We start from the raw sequence: 22,563 nt of genomic DNA, 5'->3' as shown, positions 1-22,563 counted from the left end.
TACCAGCACTGACCTGTACATGATGTGTTACCAGCACTGACCTGTACATGATGTGTTACCAGCACTGACCTGGCCAATGTCAGCTCCTTTTTCCATAGTATATACAGAACTAAAGAACCCATTCAGTAGCTCCGCCTTCTCTTGATCGCCTGTGACAACCTCCCCATTATCATTATTACGGGGTCCTACATGCTCTGTCCTTGGTTTTTTTGTATTTATATATCTAAAAAAATATTTAGGATTAGTTTTGCTTTCTTTGGCCACCTGTCTCTCGTTTTGAATTTTTGCTGTTTTTATTACATTTTTACAGATTTTATTAAGCTCCTTGTACTGTATAAATGTTATCGCTGACCCATCAGATTTGTATTTTTTGAAGGCTATTTTTTTGTTGTTTATTGCTCTTTTAACCTCATTTGTCAGCCATGTAGGATTTCGTTTTAATGGTTTATATTTGTTCCCCTTTGGTATATATTTAGCTGTATAGTTATTTAGAGTTGATATAAAGATGTCCCATTTCCCTTCTGTATCAGTATTTGAGAACCCCTCCCCCAGTCTATATCCTGTAGTGCAGCCCTCAGCCCAGGGAAATTTGCCTTTTTAAAGTTATATGTTTTTGCCTTCCCCGCCTGTCTTTGTTTTCTACATTTTAAGTGAAAAGTAACTATATTGTGGTCGCTATTCCCAAGGTTTTCCCGCACAGTTACATTCCCAACCAGCTCTGCGTTGTTGGAAATGATCAGATCCCACAAGGCATCACTTCTTGTTGGGTCCTCCACAAACTGGCCCATAAAATTATCCTGCAATAAATTTAGGAATTGTCGCCCCTTTGTAGTTTTAGCCAACCCCCGACCCCAATCTATATCTGGATAGTTATAATCTCCCATTATTACCACTGTACCTGCCCGGGCGGCCTCTCTATTTGCTTATACAGCCGACCTTCTATCTCTTCAGTGATATTAGGGGGTCTGTAGATTACACCAAATATTATTTTTCAGTATTTCCCTCCTTTTGTAATTCTACCCACAGTGATTCCACCTCCTCAGAATCATCACACACTATGGCATCGTTCACACTGACTTTCATACCACTTCTTACATACAGACAGACTCCACCACCTTTTCTGTTCATTCTATCCTTGCGAAACAATGTAAACCCCTGCAGATTAACAGCCCAGTCATGTGAGGAGTCCAGCCATGTCTCAGTGACCCCAACTATATCACCAGCCATGTCTCAGTGACCCCAACTATATCACCAGCCATGTCTCAGTGACCCCAACTATATCACCAGCCATGTCTCAGTGACCCCAACTATATCACCAGCCATGTCTCAGTGACCCCAACTATATCACCAGCCATGTCTCAGTGACCCCAACTATATCACCAGCCATGTCTCAGTGACCCCAACTATATCACCAGCCATGTCTCAGTGACCCCAACTATATCACCAGCCATGTCTCAGTGACCCCAACTATATCACCAGCCATGTCTCAGTGACCCCAACTATATCAATATGTTCCTCCAGTATCAAGGCCTCAAGCTCCCCCATTTTATTTGCTCGGCTTCTGGCATTTGTGAACATTCACTTTACATTTCCATCCTTTATGTTATTGGGGTTAATGGGATTCAAGGGTGTAAGTTTTATTTTCCTATGAAGCCTATTCCTATTAACTATTCTAACCCCTCCCCAGCTCCTATTCCTATTAACTATTCTAACCCCTCCCCAGCTCCTATTCCTATTAACTATTCTAACCCCTCCCTCCACTCCACCCCCAGGTACATTTATAAGTCCCTCCTCTCTATCTACACTATCTTCCCCCTCTTTGCTGTAGGTTCCCTCCCCCCCCAAGTCCCTAGTTTAAACACTCCTCCACCCTTCTAGCCATCTTCTCCCCAAGCAAAGCTGCACCTTCCCCATTGAGGTGCAGCCCGTCCCTACGGTAGAGCCGATAACCGACAGCGAAGTCAGCCCAGTTCTCCATGAACCCAAACCCTTCCTTCCTACACCAGCTTCTGAGCCACTTGTTTACCTCCCTGATCTCCCGCTGCCTCTCTGGTGCGGCTCGTGGTACAGGTCCCTGATCTCCCGCTGCCTCTCTGGTGCGGCTCGTGGTACAGGTCCCTGATCTCCCGCTGCCTCTCTGGTGTGGCTTGTGGTACTGGTAGTATTTCAGAAAAGACTACCTTGGAGGTCCTTGCCTTAAGCTTGCGGCCTAAGTCCCTGAAATCATTTTTAAGGACACTCCACCTACCTCTTACTTTGTCATTGGTGCCAATATGTACCATGACTGCTGGGTCCTCTCCAGCCCCGCCCAACAACCTGTCAACCCGATCCGCGATGTGCCGAACTCGTGCGCCAGGAAGACAACACACTGTTCGGCGATCCCGGTCTTTGTGACAGATCGCCCTGTCTGTCCCCCTAATAATTGAGTCCCCCACCACTAGTACCTGTCTGGCCTGCCCTGTACTCCTCCCTCCCTCCTTACTGGAGCAGACACCCCCCTGGCGGTCAGAGGCGGTATCCTGCTGCAGTTCTGCTAGCTCTGTAATGGCATCCCCCTCATCTGCCAAGCGGGCAAACTTGTTGGGGTGTCCAGATCAGGACTAGCCTCCCTGACACTTTTCCCTCTACCCCTCCAGTTCAGGACTAGCCTCCCTGAACTTTTCCCCCTACCCCTCTTTCTAACTGTAACCCAGCTAACTGCCTGACTGTCCTGCAACTCCGTCCCACTGTCCTCCCCCACCTCTACTCCCGAGAGTGCCTGCTCAGTGAGCAGGAGACTCCTCTCCATGTTGTTAATGCTTCTCATTGTTGCCAGTCGCCCCTCTAGATGCAGGATCGGGGCTTCCAAACGGACAACTAGCGCACATCTCGCACAACAATCTGCACCTCACACTGCTGGTCAAGGATTGTATACATTGTGCAGGGTATATACCGGACTGCACTTTCCAACATGGAGGCCATCTAGTTATGGGGATTTCACAAATGTATAGGAAAAAAACAGACAGTCAAAATTACACTTAAAATTTTTTGTAGACCTTGTGGGATCAGAAATTAACACTCACAGCGATCTCAACCTCCTGCTTCCAAACTCCAGTTTTTGAAACTCCTCTTTCACGCCCCCTCTTACACAGCAACACTCAGAAGAGCAAGCTGTATACATATATAATAACACATATAACATATCACTGATCTATACATATATAATATATAACATATCACTGATCTGTATACATATATAATATATAACACATATAACAGCACTGATCTGTATACATATATAATAACACATATAACATATCACTGATCTCTATACATATATAATATATAGCACATATAACATATCACTGATCTCTATACATATATAATATATAACATATCACTGATCTCTATACATATATAACACATATAACATAACTGATCTCTATACATATATAATATATAACATATCACTGATCTCTATACATATATAATATATAACACATATAACATCACTGATCTCTATACATATATAATATATAACATATCACTGATCTCTATACATATATAATATAAAACACATATAACATATCACTGATCTCTATACATATATAATATATAACATATCACTGATCTCTATACATATATAACACATATAACATAACTGATCTCTATACATATATAATATATAACATATCACTGATCTCTATACATATATAATATATAACATATCACTGATCTCTATACATATATAATATATAACACATATAACATCACTGATCTCTATACATATATAATATATAACATATCATATCAGATCTCTATACATATATAATATGCATGAAGGCTTATTCATTAGCCTGTATTTGTGGGAGGGGCGGGGACTCCCTATAAGAACCCGCGGCAGTACCTGTCTCTGTCTCAGTCAGCCCCGGTTTTCAGCACGGCGTCCCACGTGCTTCATGGCCTCTGCATGCGCTCCCATTGGTAGTCTGGCAGCGCACGTGGGCCGGCTCCGGCTGCGGGAGTTGTCACGGGCGCCGGCACTTATGTACTAGAAGGGGATGTCTAATGGTAGGACCTCGCTCCACCCACGAGCCCAGATGTCTGGGTTGAGACAAGCATTGGCGTGGGGGGGGGGTTACGTCAGGGGTCATCGCATAATTAAGTGGCCGGGGAGGTGGTGTTCCGTGTATTCCCCCCTCCGGGGGTAAATCAGAGTTTTTTTGGGGGGGTTGCCCTCGGCCAGGCCCGGCCCTGATTTTTCATTGTAAGGGGTCCTTACATATGGTTTGTTTTCTTTCTGTCATGCGCAGCGGAGCGCTGCGAGTCACCTCCGATAGGGGGACTTGCAACCAGGAATCGCCACTGTCATATGGGCATGTCCGCCATGTGACCTCGCTCCCCCACGAGCCTCGAGTGTTGGGGGGGGGGGAGATTTTATATCACCACCGGTGCCAAGTTAGCGGTGGGCTCCGTGGTGGCTTCTGCCTGCCCTGCTGGCCATTGTTGAGCTCACCCTGCACACAATTGGGGGGGGGGATTTGCTGGCCGCGATCAGTGTGGCGGGGGGAGTCCACCAGGGACCATATAAAAAAAAAACCTAGTTCACGCACCAACAAGATGATGTCACATCTTATTAAAAAAAAAAAAAGTTTGGTGGTACGGTCTTCGCTTTTGTCATTTAGTTATGCAGGAAGGTTAGGTTAATCTTAGGTCGCAGTAGGTGTCACTGTACACACGCTCGTAGGATTTGTACTGTACACACGCTCGTAGCATTTATACTGTACACACGCTAGTAGCATTTATACTATACACACGCTCGTAGGATTTATACTGTACACATGCTCGTAGGATTTATACTGTACACATGCTCGTAGAATTTATACTGTACACATGCTCGTAGGATTTATACTGTACACATGCTCATAGGATTCATACTGTACACGCTCGTAGGATTTATACTGTACTCACGCTCACAGGATTTATACTGTACACGTGTTTGTAGGATTTATACTGTTCACACGCTTGTAGGATTTATCCTGTACACATGTTCATAGGATTTATACTGTACATACGCTCAGAGGGTTTATACTGTACACTCGCTGGTAGCATTCATACTGTACACACGCTTGTAGGATTTATATCGTACATACGCTCGTAGGAGTTATACTGTACATGCACTTGTGGGAGTTGTGCGGTGCATGCGCTTGTGGCGTTAGTGCTGCACATATGGTCATACAGCGCATGGAGTTTTGTTCTGTGCGTGAGCACGTGGTCATATAATTACTACATGCATGCATATTGTTTGTTCTATGCATACGTTTATCAGATTTGTTCTGTGCAGACGTTCATATAGTTTGTTGTTGGCCATACGCCCGTGCACTTTGTTGTGCATACGTTCGTAGTTGTCCTGAGCATAGGTTCATCAAGTTATTGGTACAGTTGCTCATAGTTTGTTATACGGCATAGTTGCTATACATATGCACATAGTTTGCTCTGTTATTATGTGCATGTATTTGTCCCGAGCTTACGCACATATAGTTTGTTCTCATTTCATCCTGGTTAACTCAGTTGTAGTCTTATAGGGCATATGGACTCGTAACTTCACATTACATTATATAGGTGAGGTAGTACGTTATTGTTCATACACTTATAGCACACTCACATACGCTCATAGATTCTTATTGTACTTATGTTTGTAATTTACATATGCTGGTATTAATTATACTGTTCTTACGCTTGTGCTGTTATACGTTACATCTGCTTGTTACTTGATACTGTGGATAAGTGTTTATTGCCATGGTGGCATTTACAGTGGGCATTCCTTTATGTAGTCCGTTTGTGTATATGCACCAGGGGGGTGGAAATTTTATAAAAAACTACTTGTCCACGGGACTAAAATGGAGCAAAATCTACTTGTCCCTCATGACGATCCACTTGTCCGGGCCAATTTTCGCTTTTACGCTCTCGTTTTTTTCCTCCCCGCCCTATAATAGCCATAACTACCTACTATAATGACACCTTTTAATTTTTCAATAACATATTCTCTGAACCAAAAATATATATATATTTGGGGAAGTGAAATTGAAATAGTAAAAGATAATTTTGCAGATTTGGTGGTTTTTCTTTTCTGCGCCATTTACCTTGTGGTTGAGGTAACAGGTTAGTTTTATACTTTAGGCGCCTGATTACAGCGATACCAGATTTGTATCGTTTACATCATGTTTTACTAATTCTGGACTTTTTCACATTTTTTTAATTGCCATTTTTTAACCCCTGTAGCTTTATTTTTTTTCCGCATACCAGGCTGTATGAGGGCTAATTTTTTGCGCCATAATCTGTTTTTTGTATCGGTACCATTTTGGTATTGATCTGACTTTTTAATCGCTTTTTAACTTTTTTTTCTGGGATATTATAAAAATTGCAAATCTGTGGTTTGGTATTTTTTTACATTTACCGTACGGGATACATAATGTTATATTTTCATAGGTTGTACAATTACGCACGAAGCGATACCAAATATGTTTATTTTTATTATGCTTGCATGTTTTTATATAGGAAAAGGGGGTGATTTGAACTTTTAACATGGAAGGGGTTAATGCAGCGGTCTTCAAACTGTGGCCCTCCAGATGTTGCAAAACTACAACTCCCAGCATGCCAGGACAGCCAACGGCTGTCCTGGCATGCTGGGAATTGTAGTTTTGTAACATCTGGAGGGGCACAGTTTGAAGACCACTAGGTTAATGTGTCTCTCAAACTTTTATTAAAACTTTTTTATTTTATTTATTTATTTTTACACTTTATTACACTTATATGAGGAATCATTCGATTCCTCAGACAGATGAATAGATTCTATTGAACTCTATTAATCTGTGTGCTCTGTGATCCATTGATAGAGTCTGGTCCAGCCAGGATCTATCAATGACAGAGCCGGGACAGGAGGAAGCAGAGGTAAGTCCTCCGGCTACCTCCATAGTGGATCGCCCCCCTGCGATCGCGCTGCGGGGGGGGTGATCCACCCCCACTAGCCCACCAGGGAGCATTCACATGTCCCTTAAGACGCCGCTGTCAGCTTTGACAGCGGCGATCTAAAGGGTTAATAGCCAGCCGCGGCGATCGCCGCATGCTGGCTATTAGCGGCGGCCCCCGGCTACTGAGAACAGCTGGGGGCTGCAGTGTATGGAGCGGGCAGGAATCCCGAGCTCGCTCCATACATACTGCAGAGCGCCGCATGCATCTCCCCGCGCAGACGCGCCTCCTCCCCTCAGCTCTCCGAAGCTACAGCTGGGGGGAGTGAAGGCAGAGGACGCAGGTCTGCACGGGGAGCAAGAAGCCACGCCCCCTCATCTCCCCCCGCACGTCTGCAGAGCAGGGGAGAGAAGACATACACAGCTTCTCATCTCCCCTGCTCTGCTTCCGAGGACACAGGCTGCAGAGTATGGAGCGGGCAGGAGTCGGGAGCCCGCTCCATACAGACTGCAGATCCGCCGCACTTGTCAGGTCCGGCCCTGCTTGCCCAAAGCCGGGCTAAGGGCCGGACAAATTCACCTGCCCGGCGCCCAAAACTGCTAGTCCCGGGCGTCGGGCGATAGAAATTCCACATCCCTGTGCACACATAGTAAATTCAGTCTATACTCTCAGGGTTTCATGCTAATGTTAGTTCATGTAGTTTTCACACGTTACAGTGTTTACAGTGCACTTTTGTAGATTCATTGTAGTGTCTGCAGTGCATATAGTTGCATAGCATTGGGGCACATGCGTTCCTCACTTTAGAATTTATACAGCTGTTGCAGTCGGGGCGTCATATCTACCATGTGAGCAGGGGGTGGCACTCATTAGTTATTACTGACATGCTTTCAGAGCAACAGCCTCATGACCCATAGGTGGTTTATACCCTTCATACCTGCCACGTCTGCAGGGAGATACATGGCGTAGTGGTTGTTACTGACACGTCTTCAGAACAACAATAACACGACACATAGGCAGTGTATACCCATTATGCCTGCCATGTCTGTAGGGGGGGTACCTTGCATAATTGTTGTTACTGAAACGTCTTCAGAACAACAATAACATGACACATAGGTGGTGTATACCCATTATACCTGCCACGTCTGCAGGGGGATACATTGCATAATTGTTGTTACTGACACGCCTTCAGAGCGACAATATTACGACACATAGGCTGTGATATACCCAATATACCTGCCACATGGGGGGGGGGGGGAATCGCTTCACATCCGTTCTTTCTAGTTATTGTACAGTGGGATGGGCATCTTATGTATAAATTCATGTGTTGTATCATACATCAGTGCTTCATGCAATTATATAGTTGTACTGGGCATATGTGTGGATAAGTTGCTCTGTGCATCTGCTCAGGTAGTTTGTTCAGTGCATATGCTCGCTCATGCAGTTCATTCTAGCCATACGTTCATAGTTTGTTCGGTGCACATGCTCAAAGTTTTGTACATACGCCCATATAGTTTTGACTGTGTATACGGTCGTGGGTTGTTTGAGCATGTGGTCATGGTGTTAGTGAGGTGCATATGGCCTTGATGATGATGCCTGGCCCACGTTTATATTGTCATGGTCTGCATATGGGTCTAGGAGTCATACTAGGCATACATTTATGGTGTTCATGTTCAGTATAGATTCATAGGTTCAATAGGTACATATGTTTTTGCTATGTTATGGTGTTTAGACCATACACTCATGTCTTTGACACGGCACAGGTTTCATGTTATTGGGCGAATCTGTGCACGGATTATTCGGTGGGTCACCATTTTATTAACATTGAGTCGTGCATACGAAAATATAGCTGGGGTTCGGTTTATTACTTGCCAAGTCGACAGGTCAAGCATGGTTACGACCTGTCTCAGCTTCAGGTTGACGTCGATGCTAATAGTCATATACATTGGTTGAGGCTTTTTAAATTTGGCTAGACCAGTCACATCTACAGGTCAGTCTGGATACAACCTGACACGACTTCAGGTTAGTGACAATGTCATCATATACATTGTGTTATTCAGTTGTTAGGTTAAGCACAAGGATATAGCTTTATTTTTCCATTGTGAATTGTCACGTCTATAGGTCAATCATGGTTACAACCTGTCTCGGCTTCAGGTTGACGTCGATACTAGTAGTCATACATGTTGGTTGAAGCTTTTAATTCGGCTAGACCAGTCATGTCTACAGGTCAGTCCGGATACAATCTGACACGACTTCACGTTGGCGACAGTGTCTTTGTATACGTTGTGTTAATTCAGCATTTGGGTCATGCTACAGGGATAGCTTTATATTTCCATTGCTAATTGCCACGTCTATAGGTATATCATGGTTACGACCTGCTTTGGTTCAGGCTGACGGTCATACTATTGGTTACAGATTTGGTTGAGTCTTTCATTTATTTTTCGGCCTGTCACATCTACAGGTCATTTCAGTTGCAACCTGACACGACTTCAGGTTGGCGGCAACGTCATTATGTGTCCATATGTTTACTTAGCATTTGGGTTGTGAGTTCAGGGACATAGCTTGGTTCTGTGTGGTTGGTTTTGTTTATCTTGGCTTAGGTTGACAATGATAGTAATCACACGTTGGTTGAGTCTCATGGTCATGTTTGCTGCATAAGTGGTTTTCATTGCTGGTCACATCCACAGGTTGGTTACAGTGGTAACCTGACAAAGGTTTAGGTTGGCGACTACGTAGTTATTTGTGTATACACGTTGTTAGCACTTGGAAAATAATTACATGATATTTAACATTAGATACCCAGAGGATGTCTCATGTGCCATTTTATTCCTACTTGCATTCATCGGGTTTTGCCACTCTTCTTTGCATCCAGCATAATACATTTAAAGTATATCTGTCAGGTATCCAGCATAATATCACGTGGTCTTGCTCTGACAGAGCATCATTGTTTGCGTCCCATGCCATCAAATCTGCCCTGAAGAGTGCGCAAAGAGGGAGGTTCGTAAGCCCTCCAGCCGTCAGCTGGCTTAGTTGGTTGGTTAGCGGATGCTTAGGTAATTCCCCATTGGGACATCAGGACAGCTTAACGTTAGAGGCCGCGCTGTTCTCGAGTTGTCTTGGTTTCCTAAGGTTTAGGAGAGTTACACACAGGTGCATGGCCGTAGTTACATTAACTTTGTAGGGATGCAGATAATTACGCATTGAATTGTATAGCAGATGAATGTCATTGTCCGGGCAGGTTATCATCATACGGCATTTTCCCAAGTCCCACGAGTGATGCTCAGCTCGAGTATCGCAAGCTTTGCTTCCACATGTCAAGGATCCAACGGGATCAGCCACTGCCATTGTTTAGGGGGCGGCAGTCACTACTACGTTGTTGTCAAACACATACGTATTCTTGTTAAATACTTTATAGTGATCCGTCCATTATATCCAGTCATTCTCTAAGCATTGTGGGTGCCGTACAGATGTCACATCATGGTGTGCCCTCACACGTGGTTAGGAATTCGGGGGCTGGGAATTCAGTGCTATGTGCACTGTACCCCCATTCCATAGTCAGTAAGGCACGATTCATTTCAGTCATTGGTGACGGGGTTATTGCGCGTGTTAATAGCGCTTTGTTCTCATTCTGAGTTTTGCCCTCTATTTTTCAGGTGTACTCCTACGCGGCAGTATATGGCATAACTCTGACTACCTAGATGGGTTACAGGATGTAGTAGGGAACAGGGGTTTAGTAAGAGGTTCAGTTAGGTAGGCTCGCTATACGATTGAGCACTGACCACAAATAACACATATAACATAGCACTGATCTGTATACATGTATAATATATAACCCATATAACATCACTGATCTCTATACATGTATAATATATAACACATATAACATCACTGATCTCTATACATGTATAATATATAACACATATAACATATATCACTGATCTCTATACATATATAATATATAACACATATAACATATCACTGATCTCTATACATATATAATAACACATATAACATATCACTGATCTCTGTACATATATAATATATAACACATATAACATCACTGATCTCTATACATATATAATATATAACACATATAACATATCACTGATCTCTATACATGTATAATATATAACATATCACTGATCTCTATACATATATAATATATAACACATATAACATATCACTGATCTCTATACATATATAATATATAACACATATAACATATCACTGATCTCTATACATATATAATATATAACACATATAACATATCACTGATCTCTATACATATATAATATATAACATATCACTGATCTCTATACATATATAATATATAACACATATAACATATCACTGATCTCTATACATATATAATATATAACACATATAACATATCACTGATCTCTATACATATATAATATATAACACATATAACATCACTGATCTCTATACATGTATAATATATAACACATATAACATCACTGATCTGTATACATATATAATATATAACCCATATAACATCACTGATCTCTATACATGTATAATATATAACACATATAACATATCACTGATCTCTATACATATATAATATATAACACATAACATCACTGATCTGTATACATATATAATATATAACACATATAACATCACTGATCTGTATACATATATAATATATAACCCATATAACATCACTGATCTGTATACATATATAATATATAACACATATAACATCACTGATCTCTATACATATATAATATATAACACATATAACATCACTGATCTCTATACATGTATAATATATAACACATATAACATCACTGATCTGTATACATATATAATATACAACACATATAACATCACTGATCTCTATACATGTATAATATATAACACATATTACATCACTGATCTCTATACATATATAATATATAACACATAACATCACTGATCTCTATACATATATAATATATAACACATATAACATATCACTGATCTGTATACATATATAATATATAACACATATAACATCACTGATCTGTATACATATATAATATATAACACATATAACATCACTGATCTCTATACATGTATAATATATAACACATATAACATCACTGATCTCTATACATGTATAATATATAACACATATAACATCACTGATCTCTAAACATATATAATATATAACCCATGTAACATCACTGATCTCTATACATATATAATATATAACACATATAACATATCACTGATCTCTATACATATATAATATATAACACATATAACATCACTGATCTGTATACATATATAATATATAACATCACTGATCTCTATACATATATAATCTATAACATCACTGATCTGTATACATATATAATATATAACACATATAACATCACTGATCTGTATACATATATAATATATAACCCATATAACATCACTGATCTCTATACATATATAATATATAACACATATAACATCACTGATCTCTATACATATATAATATATAACATATCACTGATCTCTATACATATATAATATATAACACATAACATCACTGATCTCTATACATATGTAATATATAACATATCACTGATCTCTATACATATATATAATATATAACATAGCACTGATCTCTATACATATATAATATATAACACATATAACATCACTGATCTTTATACATGTATAATATATAACACATATAACATCACTGATCTGTATACATATGTAATATATAACATATCACTGATCTCTATACATATATAATATATAACCCATATAACATCACTGATCTTTATACATGTATAATATATAACACATATAACATCACTGATCTCTATACATATATAATATATAACATATAACATCACTGATCTCTATACATATATAATATATAACCCATATAACATCACTGATCTCTATACATATGTAATATATAACATATCACTGATCTCTATACATATATAATATATAACACATATAACATCACTGATCTCTATACATATATAATATATAACATATCACTGATCTCTATACATATATAATATATAACACATATAACATCACTGATCTCTATACATATATAATATATAACACTTATAACATCACTGATCTCTATACATGTATAATATATAACACATATAACATATCACTGATCTCTGTACATATATAATATATAACACATATAACATCACTGATCTCTATACATATATAATATATAACACATATAACATCACTGATCTCTATACATATATAATATATAACACATATAACATCACTGATCTCTATACATATATAACACATATAACATATCACTGATCTCTATACATGTATAATATATAACACATATAACATCACTGATCTCTATACATATATAACACATATAACATATCACTGATCTCTATACATGTATAATATATAACACATATAACATCACTGATCTCTATACATATATAACACATATAGCATATCACTGATCTCTATACATATATAATATATAACATATCACTGATCTCTATACATATATAATATATAACATATCACTGATCTCTATACATATATAATATATAACACATAGAACATATCACTGATCTCTATACATATATAATATATAACACATATAACATATCAATGATCTCTATACATATATAATATATAACACATAACATCACTGATCTGTATACATATATAATATATAACATACCACTGATCTCTATACATATATAATATATAACACATAACATCACTGATCTCTATACATATATAATATATAACACATATAACATATCACTGATCTCTATACATGTATAATATATAACACATATAACATCACTGATCTCTGTACATATATAATATATAACACATATAACATCACTGATCTCTATACATATATAATATATAACACATATAACATATCACTGATCTCTGTACATATATAATAACACATATAACATCACTGATCTCTATACATGTATAATATATAACACATATAACATCACTGATCTCTATACATGTATAATATATAACACATATAACATCACTGATCTCTATACATGTATAATATATAACACATATAACATATCACTGATCTCTATACATATATAATATATAACACATATAACATATCACTGATCTCTATACATATATACTATATAACATATCACTGATCTCTATACATATATACTATATAACACATATAACATCACTGATCTCTATACATGTATAATATATAACACATATAACATCACTGATCTCTATACATGTATAATATATAACACATATAACATCACTGATCTCTATACATATATAATAACACATATAAAATATCACTGATCTCTATACATATATAATATATAACACATAACATCACTGATCTCTATACATATATAATATATAACACATATAACATATCACGGATCTCTATACATATATAATATATAACACATATAACATCACTGATCTCTATACATATATAATATATAACACATATAACATCACTGATCTCTATACATATATAATATATAACACATATAAAATATCACTGATCTCTATACATATATAATATATAACACATATAAAATATCACTGATCTCTATACATATATAATATATAACACATATAACATATCACTGATCTCTATACATATATAATATATAACACATAACATCACTGATCTCTATACATATATAATATATAACACATATAACATATCACTGATCTCTATACATATATAATATATAACACACATATAAAATATCACTGATCTCTATACATATATAATATATAACACATATAACATATCACTGATCTCTATACATGTATAATATATAACACATAACATCACTGATCTCTATACATATATAATATATAACACATATAACATAGCACTGATCTCTATACATATATAATATATAACCCATATAACATCACTGATCTCTATACATGTATAATATATAACACATATAACATCACTGATCTGTATACATATATAATATATAACACATATAACATCACTGATCTCTATACATGTATAATATATAACACATATTACATCACTGATCTCTATACATATATAATATATAACACATAACATCACTGATCTGTATACATATATAATATATAACACATATAACATAGCACTGATCTGTATACATATATAATATATAACCCATATAACATCACTGATCTCTATACATGTATAATATATAACACATATAACATCACTGATCTGTATACATATATAATATATAACCCATATAACATCACTGATCTCTATACATGTATAATATATAACACATATAACATATCACTGATCTCTATACATATATAATATATAACACATATAACATCACTGATCTCTATACATGTATAATATATAACACATATAACATCACTGATCTGTATACATATATAATATATAACCCATATAACATCACTGATCTCTATACATGTATAATATATAACACATATAACATATCACTGATCTCTATACATATATAATATATAACACATAACATCACTGATCTGTATACATATATAATATATAACACATATAACATATCACTGATCTGTATACATATATAATATATAACACATATAACATCACTGATCTGTATACATATATAATATATAACACATATAACATCACTGATCTCTATACATGTATAATATATAACACATATAACATCACTGATCTGTATACATATATAATATACAACACATATAACATCACTGATCTCTATACATGTATAATATATAACACATATTACATCACTGATCTCTATACATATATAATATATAACACATAACATCACTGATCTCTATACATATATAATATATAACACATATAACATATCACTGATCTGTATACATATATAATATATAACACATATAACATCACTGATCTGTATACATATATAATATATAACACATATAACATCACTGATCTCTATACATGTATAATATATAACACATATAACATCACTGATCTCTATACATGTATAATATATAACACATATAACATCACTGATCTCTAAACATATATAATATATAACCCATGTAACATCACTGATCTCTATACATATATAATATATAACACATATAACATATCACTGATCTCTATACATATATAATATATAACACATATAACATCACTGATCTGTATACATATATAATATATAACATCACTGATCTCTATACATATATAATCTATAACATCACTGATCTGTATACATATATAATATATAACACATATAACATCACTGATCTGTATACATATATAATATATAACCCATATAACATCACTGATCTCTATACATATATAATATATAACACATATAACATCACTGATCTCTATACATATATAATATATAACATATCACTGATCTCTATACATATATAATATATAACACATAACATCACTGATCTCTATACATATGTAATATATAACATATCACTGATCTCTATACATATATATAATATATAACATAGCACTGATCTCTATACATATATAATATATAACACATATAACATCACTGATCTTTATACATGTATAATATATAACACATATAACATCACTGATCTGTATACATATGTAATATATAACATATCACTGATCTCTATACATATATAATATATAACCCATATAACATCACTGATCTTTATACATGTATAATATATAACACATATAACATCACTGATCTCTATACATATATAATATATAACATATAACATCACTGATCTCTATACATATATAATATATAACCCATATAACATCACTGATCTCTATACATATGTAATATATAACATATCACTGATCTCTATACATATATAATATATAACACATATAACATCACTGATCTCTATACATATATAATATATAACATATCACTGATCTCTATACATATATAATATATAACACATATAACATCACTGATCTCTATACATATATAATATATAACACTTATAACATCACTGATCTCTATACATGTATAATATATAACACATATAACATATCACTGATCTCTGTACATATATAATATATAACACATATAACATCACTGATCTCTATACATATATAATATATAACACATATAACATCACTGATCTCTATACATATATAATATATAACACATATAACATCACTGATCTCTATACATATATAACACATATAACATATCACTGATCTCTATACATGTATAATATATAACACATATAACATCACTGATCTCTATACATATATAATATATAACATATCACTGATCTCTATACATATATAATATATAACACATAACATCACTGATCTCTATACATATGTAATATATAACATATCACTGATCTCTATACATATATATAATATATAACATAGCACTGATCTCTATACATATATAATATATAACACATATAACATCACTGATCTTTATACATGTATAATATATAACACATATAACATCACTGATCTGTATACATATGTAATATATAACATATCACTGATCTCTATACATATATAATATATAACCCATATAACATCACTGATCTTTATACATGTATAATATATAACACATATAACATCACTGATCTCTATACATATATAATATATAACATATAACATCACTGATCTCTATACATATATAATATATAACCCATATAACATCACTGATCTCTATACATATGTAATATATAACATATCACTGATCTCTATACATATATAATATATAACACATATAACATCACTGATCTCTATACATATATAATATATAACATATCACTGATCTCTATACATATATAATATATAACACATATAACATCACTGATCTCTATACATATATAATATATAACACTTATAACATCACTGATCTCTATACATGTATAATATATAACACATATAACATATCACTGATCTCTGTACATATATAATATATAACACATATAACATCACTGATCTCTATACATATATAATATATAACACATATAACATCACTGATCTCTATACATATATAATATATAACACATATAACATCACTGATCTCTATACATATATAACACATATAACATATCACTGATCTCTATACATGTATAATATATAACACATATAACATCACTGATCTCTATACATATATAACACATATAACATATCACTGATCTCTATACATGTATAATATATAACACATATAACATCACTGATCTCTATACATATATAACACATATAACATATCACTGATCTCTATACATATATAATATATAACATATCACTGATCTCTATACATATATAATATATAACATATCACTGATCTCTATACATATATAATATATAACACATAGAACATATCACTGATCTCTATACATATATAATATATAACACATATAACATATCAATGATCTCTATACATATATAATATATAACACATAACATCACTGATCTGTATACATATATAATATATAACATACCACTGATCTCTATACATATATAATATATAACACATAACATCACTGATCTCTATACATATATAATATATAACACATATAACATATCACTGATCTCTATACATGTATAATATATAACACATATAACATCACTGATCTCTGTACATATATAATATATAACACATATAACATCACTGATCTCTATACATATATAATATATAACACATATAACATATCACTGATCTCTGTACATATATAATAACACATATAACATCACTGATCTCTATACATGTATAATATATAACACATATAACATCACTGATCTCTATACATGTATAATATATAACACATATAACATCACTGATCTCTATACATATATAATAACACATATAAAATATCACTGATCTCTATACATATATAATATATAACACATAACATCACTGATCTCTATACATATATAATATATAACACATATAACATATCACGGATCTCTATACATATATAATATATAACACATATAACATCACTGATCTCTATACATATATAATATATAACACATATAACATCACTGATCTCTATACATATATAATATATAACACATATAAAATATCACTGATCTCTATACATATATAATATATAACACATATAAAATATCACTGATCTCTATACATATATAATATATAACACATATAACATATCACTGATCTCTATACATATATAATATATAACACATAACATCACTGATCTCTATACATATATAATATATAACACATATAACATATCACTGATCTCTATACATATATAATATATAACACACATATAAAATATCACTGATCTCTATACATATATAATATATAACACATATAACATATCACTGATCTCTATACATGTATAATATATAACACATAACATCACTGATCTCTATACATATATAATATATAACACATATAACATATCACTGATCTCTATACATATATAATATATAACACATATAACATCACTGATCTCTATACATGTATAATACATAACCCATATAACATCACTGATCTCTATACATATATAATATATAACACATATAACATCACTGATCTCTATACATATATAATATATAACATATCACTGATCTCTATACATATATAATATATAACACATATAACATATCACTGATCTCTATACATATATAATAACACATATAACATATCACTGATCTCTATACATATATAATATATAACACATATAACATATCACTGATCTCTATACATATATAATAACACATATAACATATCACTGATCTCTGTACATATATAATATATAACACATATAACATCACTGATCTCTATACATATATAATATATAACACATATAACATATCACTGATCTCTATACATGTATAATATATAACATATCACTGATCTCTATACATATATAATATATAACACATATAACATATCACTGATCTCTATACATATATAATATATAACACATATAACATATCACTGATCTCTATACATATATAATATATAACACATATAACATATCACTGATCTCTATACATATATAATATATAACATATCACTGATCTCTATACATATATAATATATAACACATATAACATATCACTGATCTCTATACATATATAATATATAACACATATAACATATCACTGATCTCTATACATATATAATATATAACACATATAACATATCACTGATCTCTATACATATATAATATATAACACATATAACATATCACTGATCTCTATACATATATAATATATAACATATCACTGATCTCTATACATGTATAATATATAACATATCACTGATCTCTATACATATATAACACATATAACATCACTGATCTCTATACATATATAATATATAACATATCACTGATCTCTATACATATATAATATATAACATATCACTGATCTCTATACATATATAATATATAACACATAGAACATATCACTGATCTCTATACATATATAATATATAACACATATAACATATCACTGATCTCTATACATATATAATATATAACACATAGAACATATCACTGATCTCTATACATATATAATATATAACATATCACTGATCTCTATACATGTATAATATATAACAGATGTATGTCTTGTCTCTGTATCTGGGATCACATTTGTGTTGCAGGGATGAGGATCTGGCCATGTCTAAATACAACCCCCGGGTCCTGAACTTTGTGATGGGGATGAGGCAGCCGGAGAGCAGAGCCAGATCCAGAGCAAGTGGATGGAGTCGCCCATCATCAGGGTACAGAGAAGCAGAGGAAAGGTGAGTATGACTGAGATCAGCTACAAGAGCGAGGGATCCTGGGAACGTGATTGATCCTGGGAACGTGATTGATCCTGGGAACGTGAGGGATCCTGGGAACGCGAGGGATCCTGGGAATGTGAGGGATCCTGGGAATGTGAGGGATCCTGGGAACGCGAGGGATCCTGGGAACGTGAGGGATCCTGGGAACGTGAGGGATCCTGGGAACGTGAGGAATCCTGGGAACATAAGCATGAGGGATGCTGGGAACGTGAGGGATCCTGGGAACGTGAGGGATCCTAGGAACGCGAGGGATCCTGGGAACGCGAGGGATCCTGGGAATGTGAGGGATCCTGGGAACATGAGGGATCCTGGGAACGTGAGGAATCCTGGGAACATAAGCATGAGGGATGCTGGGAACGTGAGGGATCCTGGGAATGTGAGGGATCCTGGGAACATGAGGGATCCTGGGAATGTGAGGAATCCTGGGAACATAAACATGAGGGATGCTGGGAACGTGAGGGATCCTGGGAATGTGAGGGATCCTGGGAATGTGAGGGATCCTGGGAACATGAGGGATCCTGGGAATGTGAGGAATCCTGGGAACATAAGCATGAGGGATGCTGGGAACGTGAGGGATCCTGGGAATGTGAGGGATCCTGGGAATGTGAGGGATCCTTGGAACGCGAGGGATCCTGGGAATGTGAGGGATCCTTGGAACGTGAGGGATCCTGGGAACGTGAGGGATCCTGGGAACATAAACATGAGGGATCCTAGGAACATAAACATGAAGGATCCTGGGAACATAAGCATGAGGGATGCTGGGAACGTGAGGGATCCTGGGAACATAAATTCACCGAAAAAACACTAAAATATAACTTTTAATACATAGTTCACTTAAAAAAGATCCTATTGTGATCCACTGACCAAACTCAAAAGGAAAATTATTATATATATTAATTAAGTAAGGCAAAGGAATATGGATACCGCTCTCACCAGCGTCGGACACCTCTTGCACCTGTGCTGCGGACTGCCGGCACCGCCTCCGGCAACTCCTTATGCTAGAAAGAACTCCGTCCGGCACCAAGGTATGAGGTAAAAAAGGCTCGTCTTTATTTATTCCACTGCAGGATACATACAGATAAGGATGTCTGACGCGTTTCGCCCTTTGCAGGGCTTAATCGTAGACATTAAGCCCTGCAAAGGGCGAAACGCGTCAGACATCCTTATCTGTATGTATCCTGCAGTGGAATAAATAAAGACGAGCCTTTTTTACCTCATACCTTGGTGCTGGACCGAGTTCTTTCTATATTAATTAAGTAGTTGCTGCAAAACAACCCTGATAAATGGTCTCAATGCAGTCTTACAGATGGTATATACAAAAGCACAAGGTGTATACCAGTCGGAGAAGAGTATATGTTTCCTACCTAAAGGTGGGGTTAAGGTAGGGGAGGAGGAGGGGAGGGACCTATAGGATGGATATAAGGCCAATTGGTGCGTGAGGCCACTACCTGCGGCTCACCCTATAATAGCCCTAGACTACTCCTGCCGCTAGGTGGAGTTTACGCCCTTATAAGGGCGGCCCCGCTCCGGAACCTAGGCCTAAGTTGTCCTTAATAAATACTGGCCTAGGACAAGTTAGGGAAGGGGCTCTCTGTCTCACTGGGGAACCCTAACTAACTATAGGATGGGGATGGACAGCTTAAGGTAGTATCACAGTGCGAGACACCTAGACAATGGACCAGGGATATAAGGTCACTGATGGCCAGTCCTCATATATCCTGCTCCTCATCGGCCATACAGGATTGTCTCCCACCTGACTGCCCGCAAACTGTCCCCTGATGAGCGGGGGGAGGGGCGTGAAACACGTTGGGACTATGCACTTGAGTGATTTGCCAGTCTGAATTTGATATATGGG

At 35.3% G+C, this 22,563-nt stretch overlaps 1 protein-coding gene across 2 annotated transcripts in view; it reads left to right on the top strand.

The window, feature by feature from the left end:
* CCDC24 (coiled-coil domain containing 24) overlaps nucleotides 1-22,563 on the top strand; it is an 80,670-nt gene that overhangs the window by 36,794 nt on the left and 21,313 nt on the right. For both annotated transcript variants that reach the window (XM_056533158.1, XM_056533157.1), the window contains exon 4: nucleotides 20,526-20,666. In XM_056533158.1, the coding sequence (XP_056389133.1) occupies nucleotides 20,526-20,666 (141 nt within the window). The remainder of the gene's footprint in view (nucleotides 1-20,525; nucleotides 20,667-22,563) is intronic.

The sequence above is a fragment of the Hyla sarda genome, chromosome 7 (genome assembly GCF_029499605.1).
Source record: "Hyla sarda isolate aHylSar1 chromosome 7, aHylSar1.hap1, whole genome shotgun sequence".
NCBI lineage: Eukaryota > Metazoa > Chordata > Amphibia > Anura > Hylidae > Hyla > Hyla sarda.
Note: the sequence above shows the minus strand (reverse complement) of the source record. Positions and strands in the feature narration are given on the sequence as shown.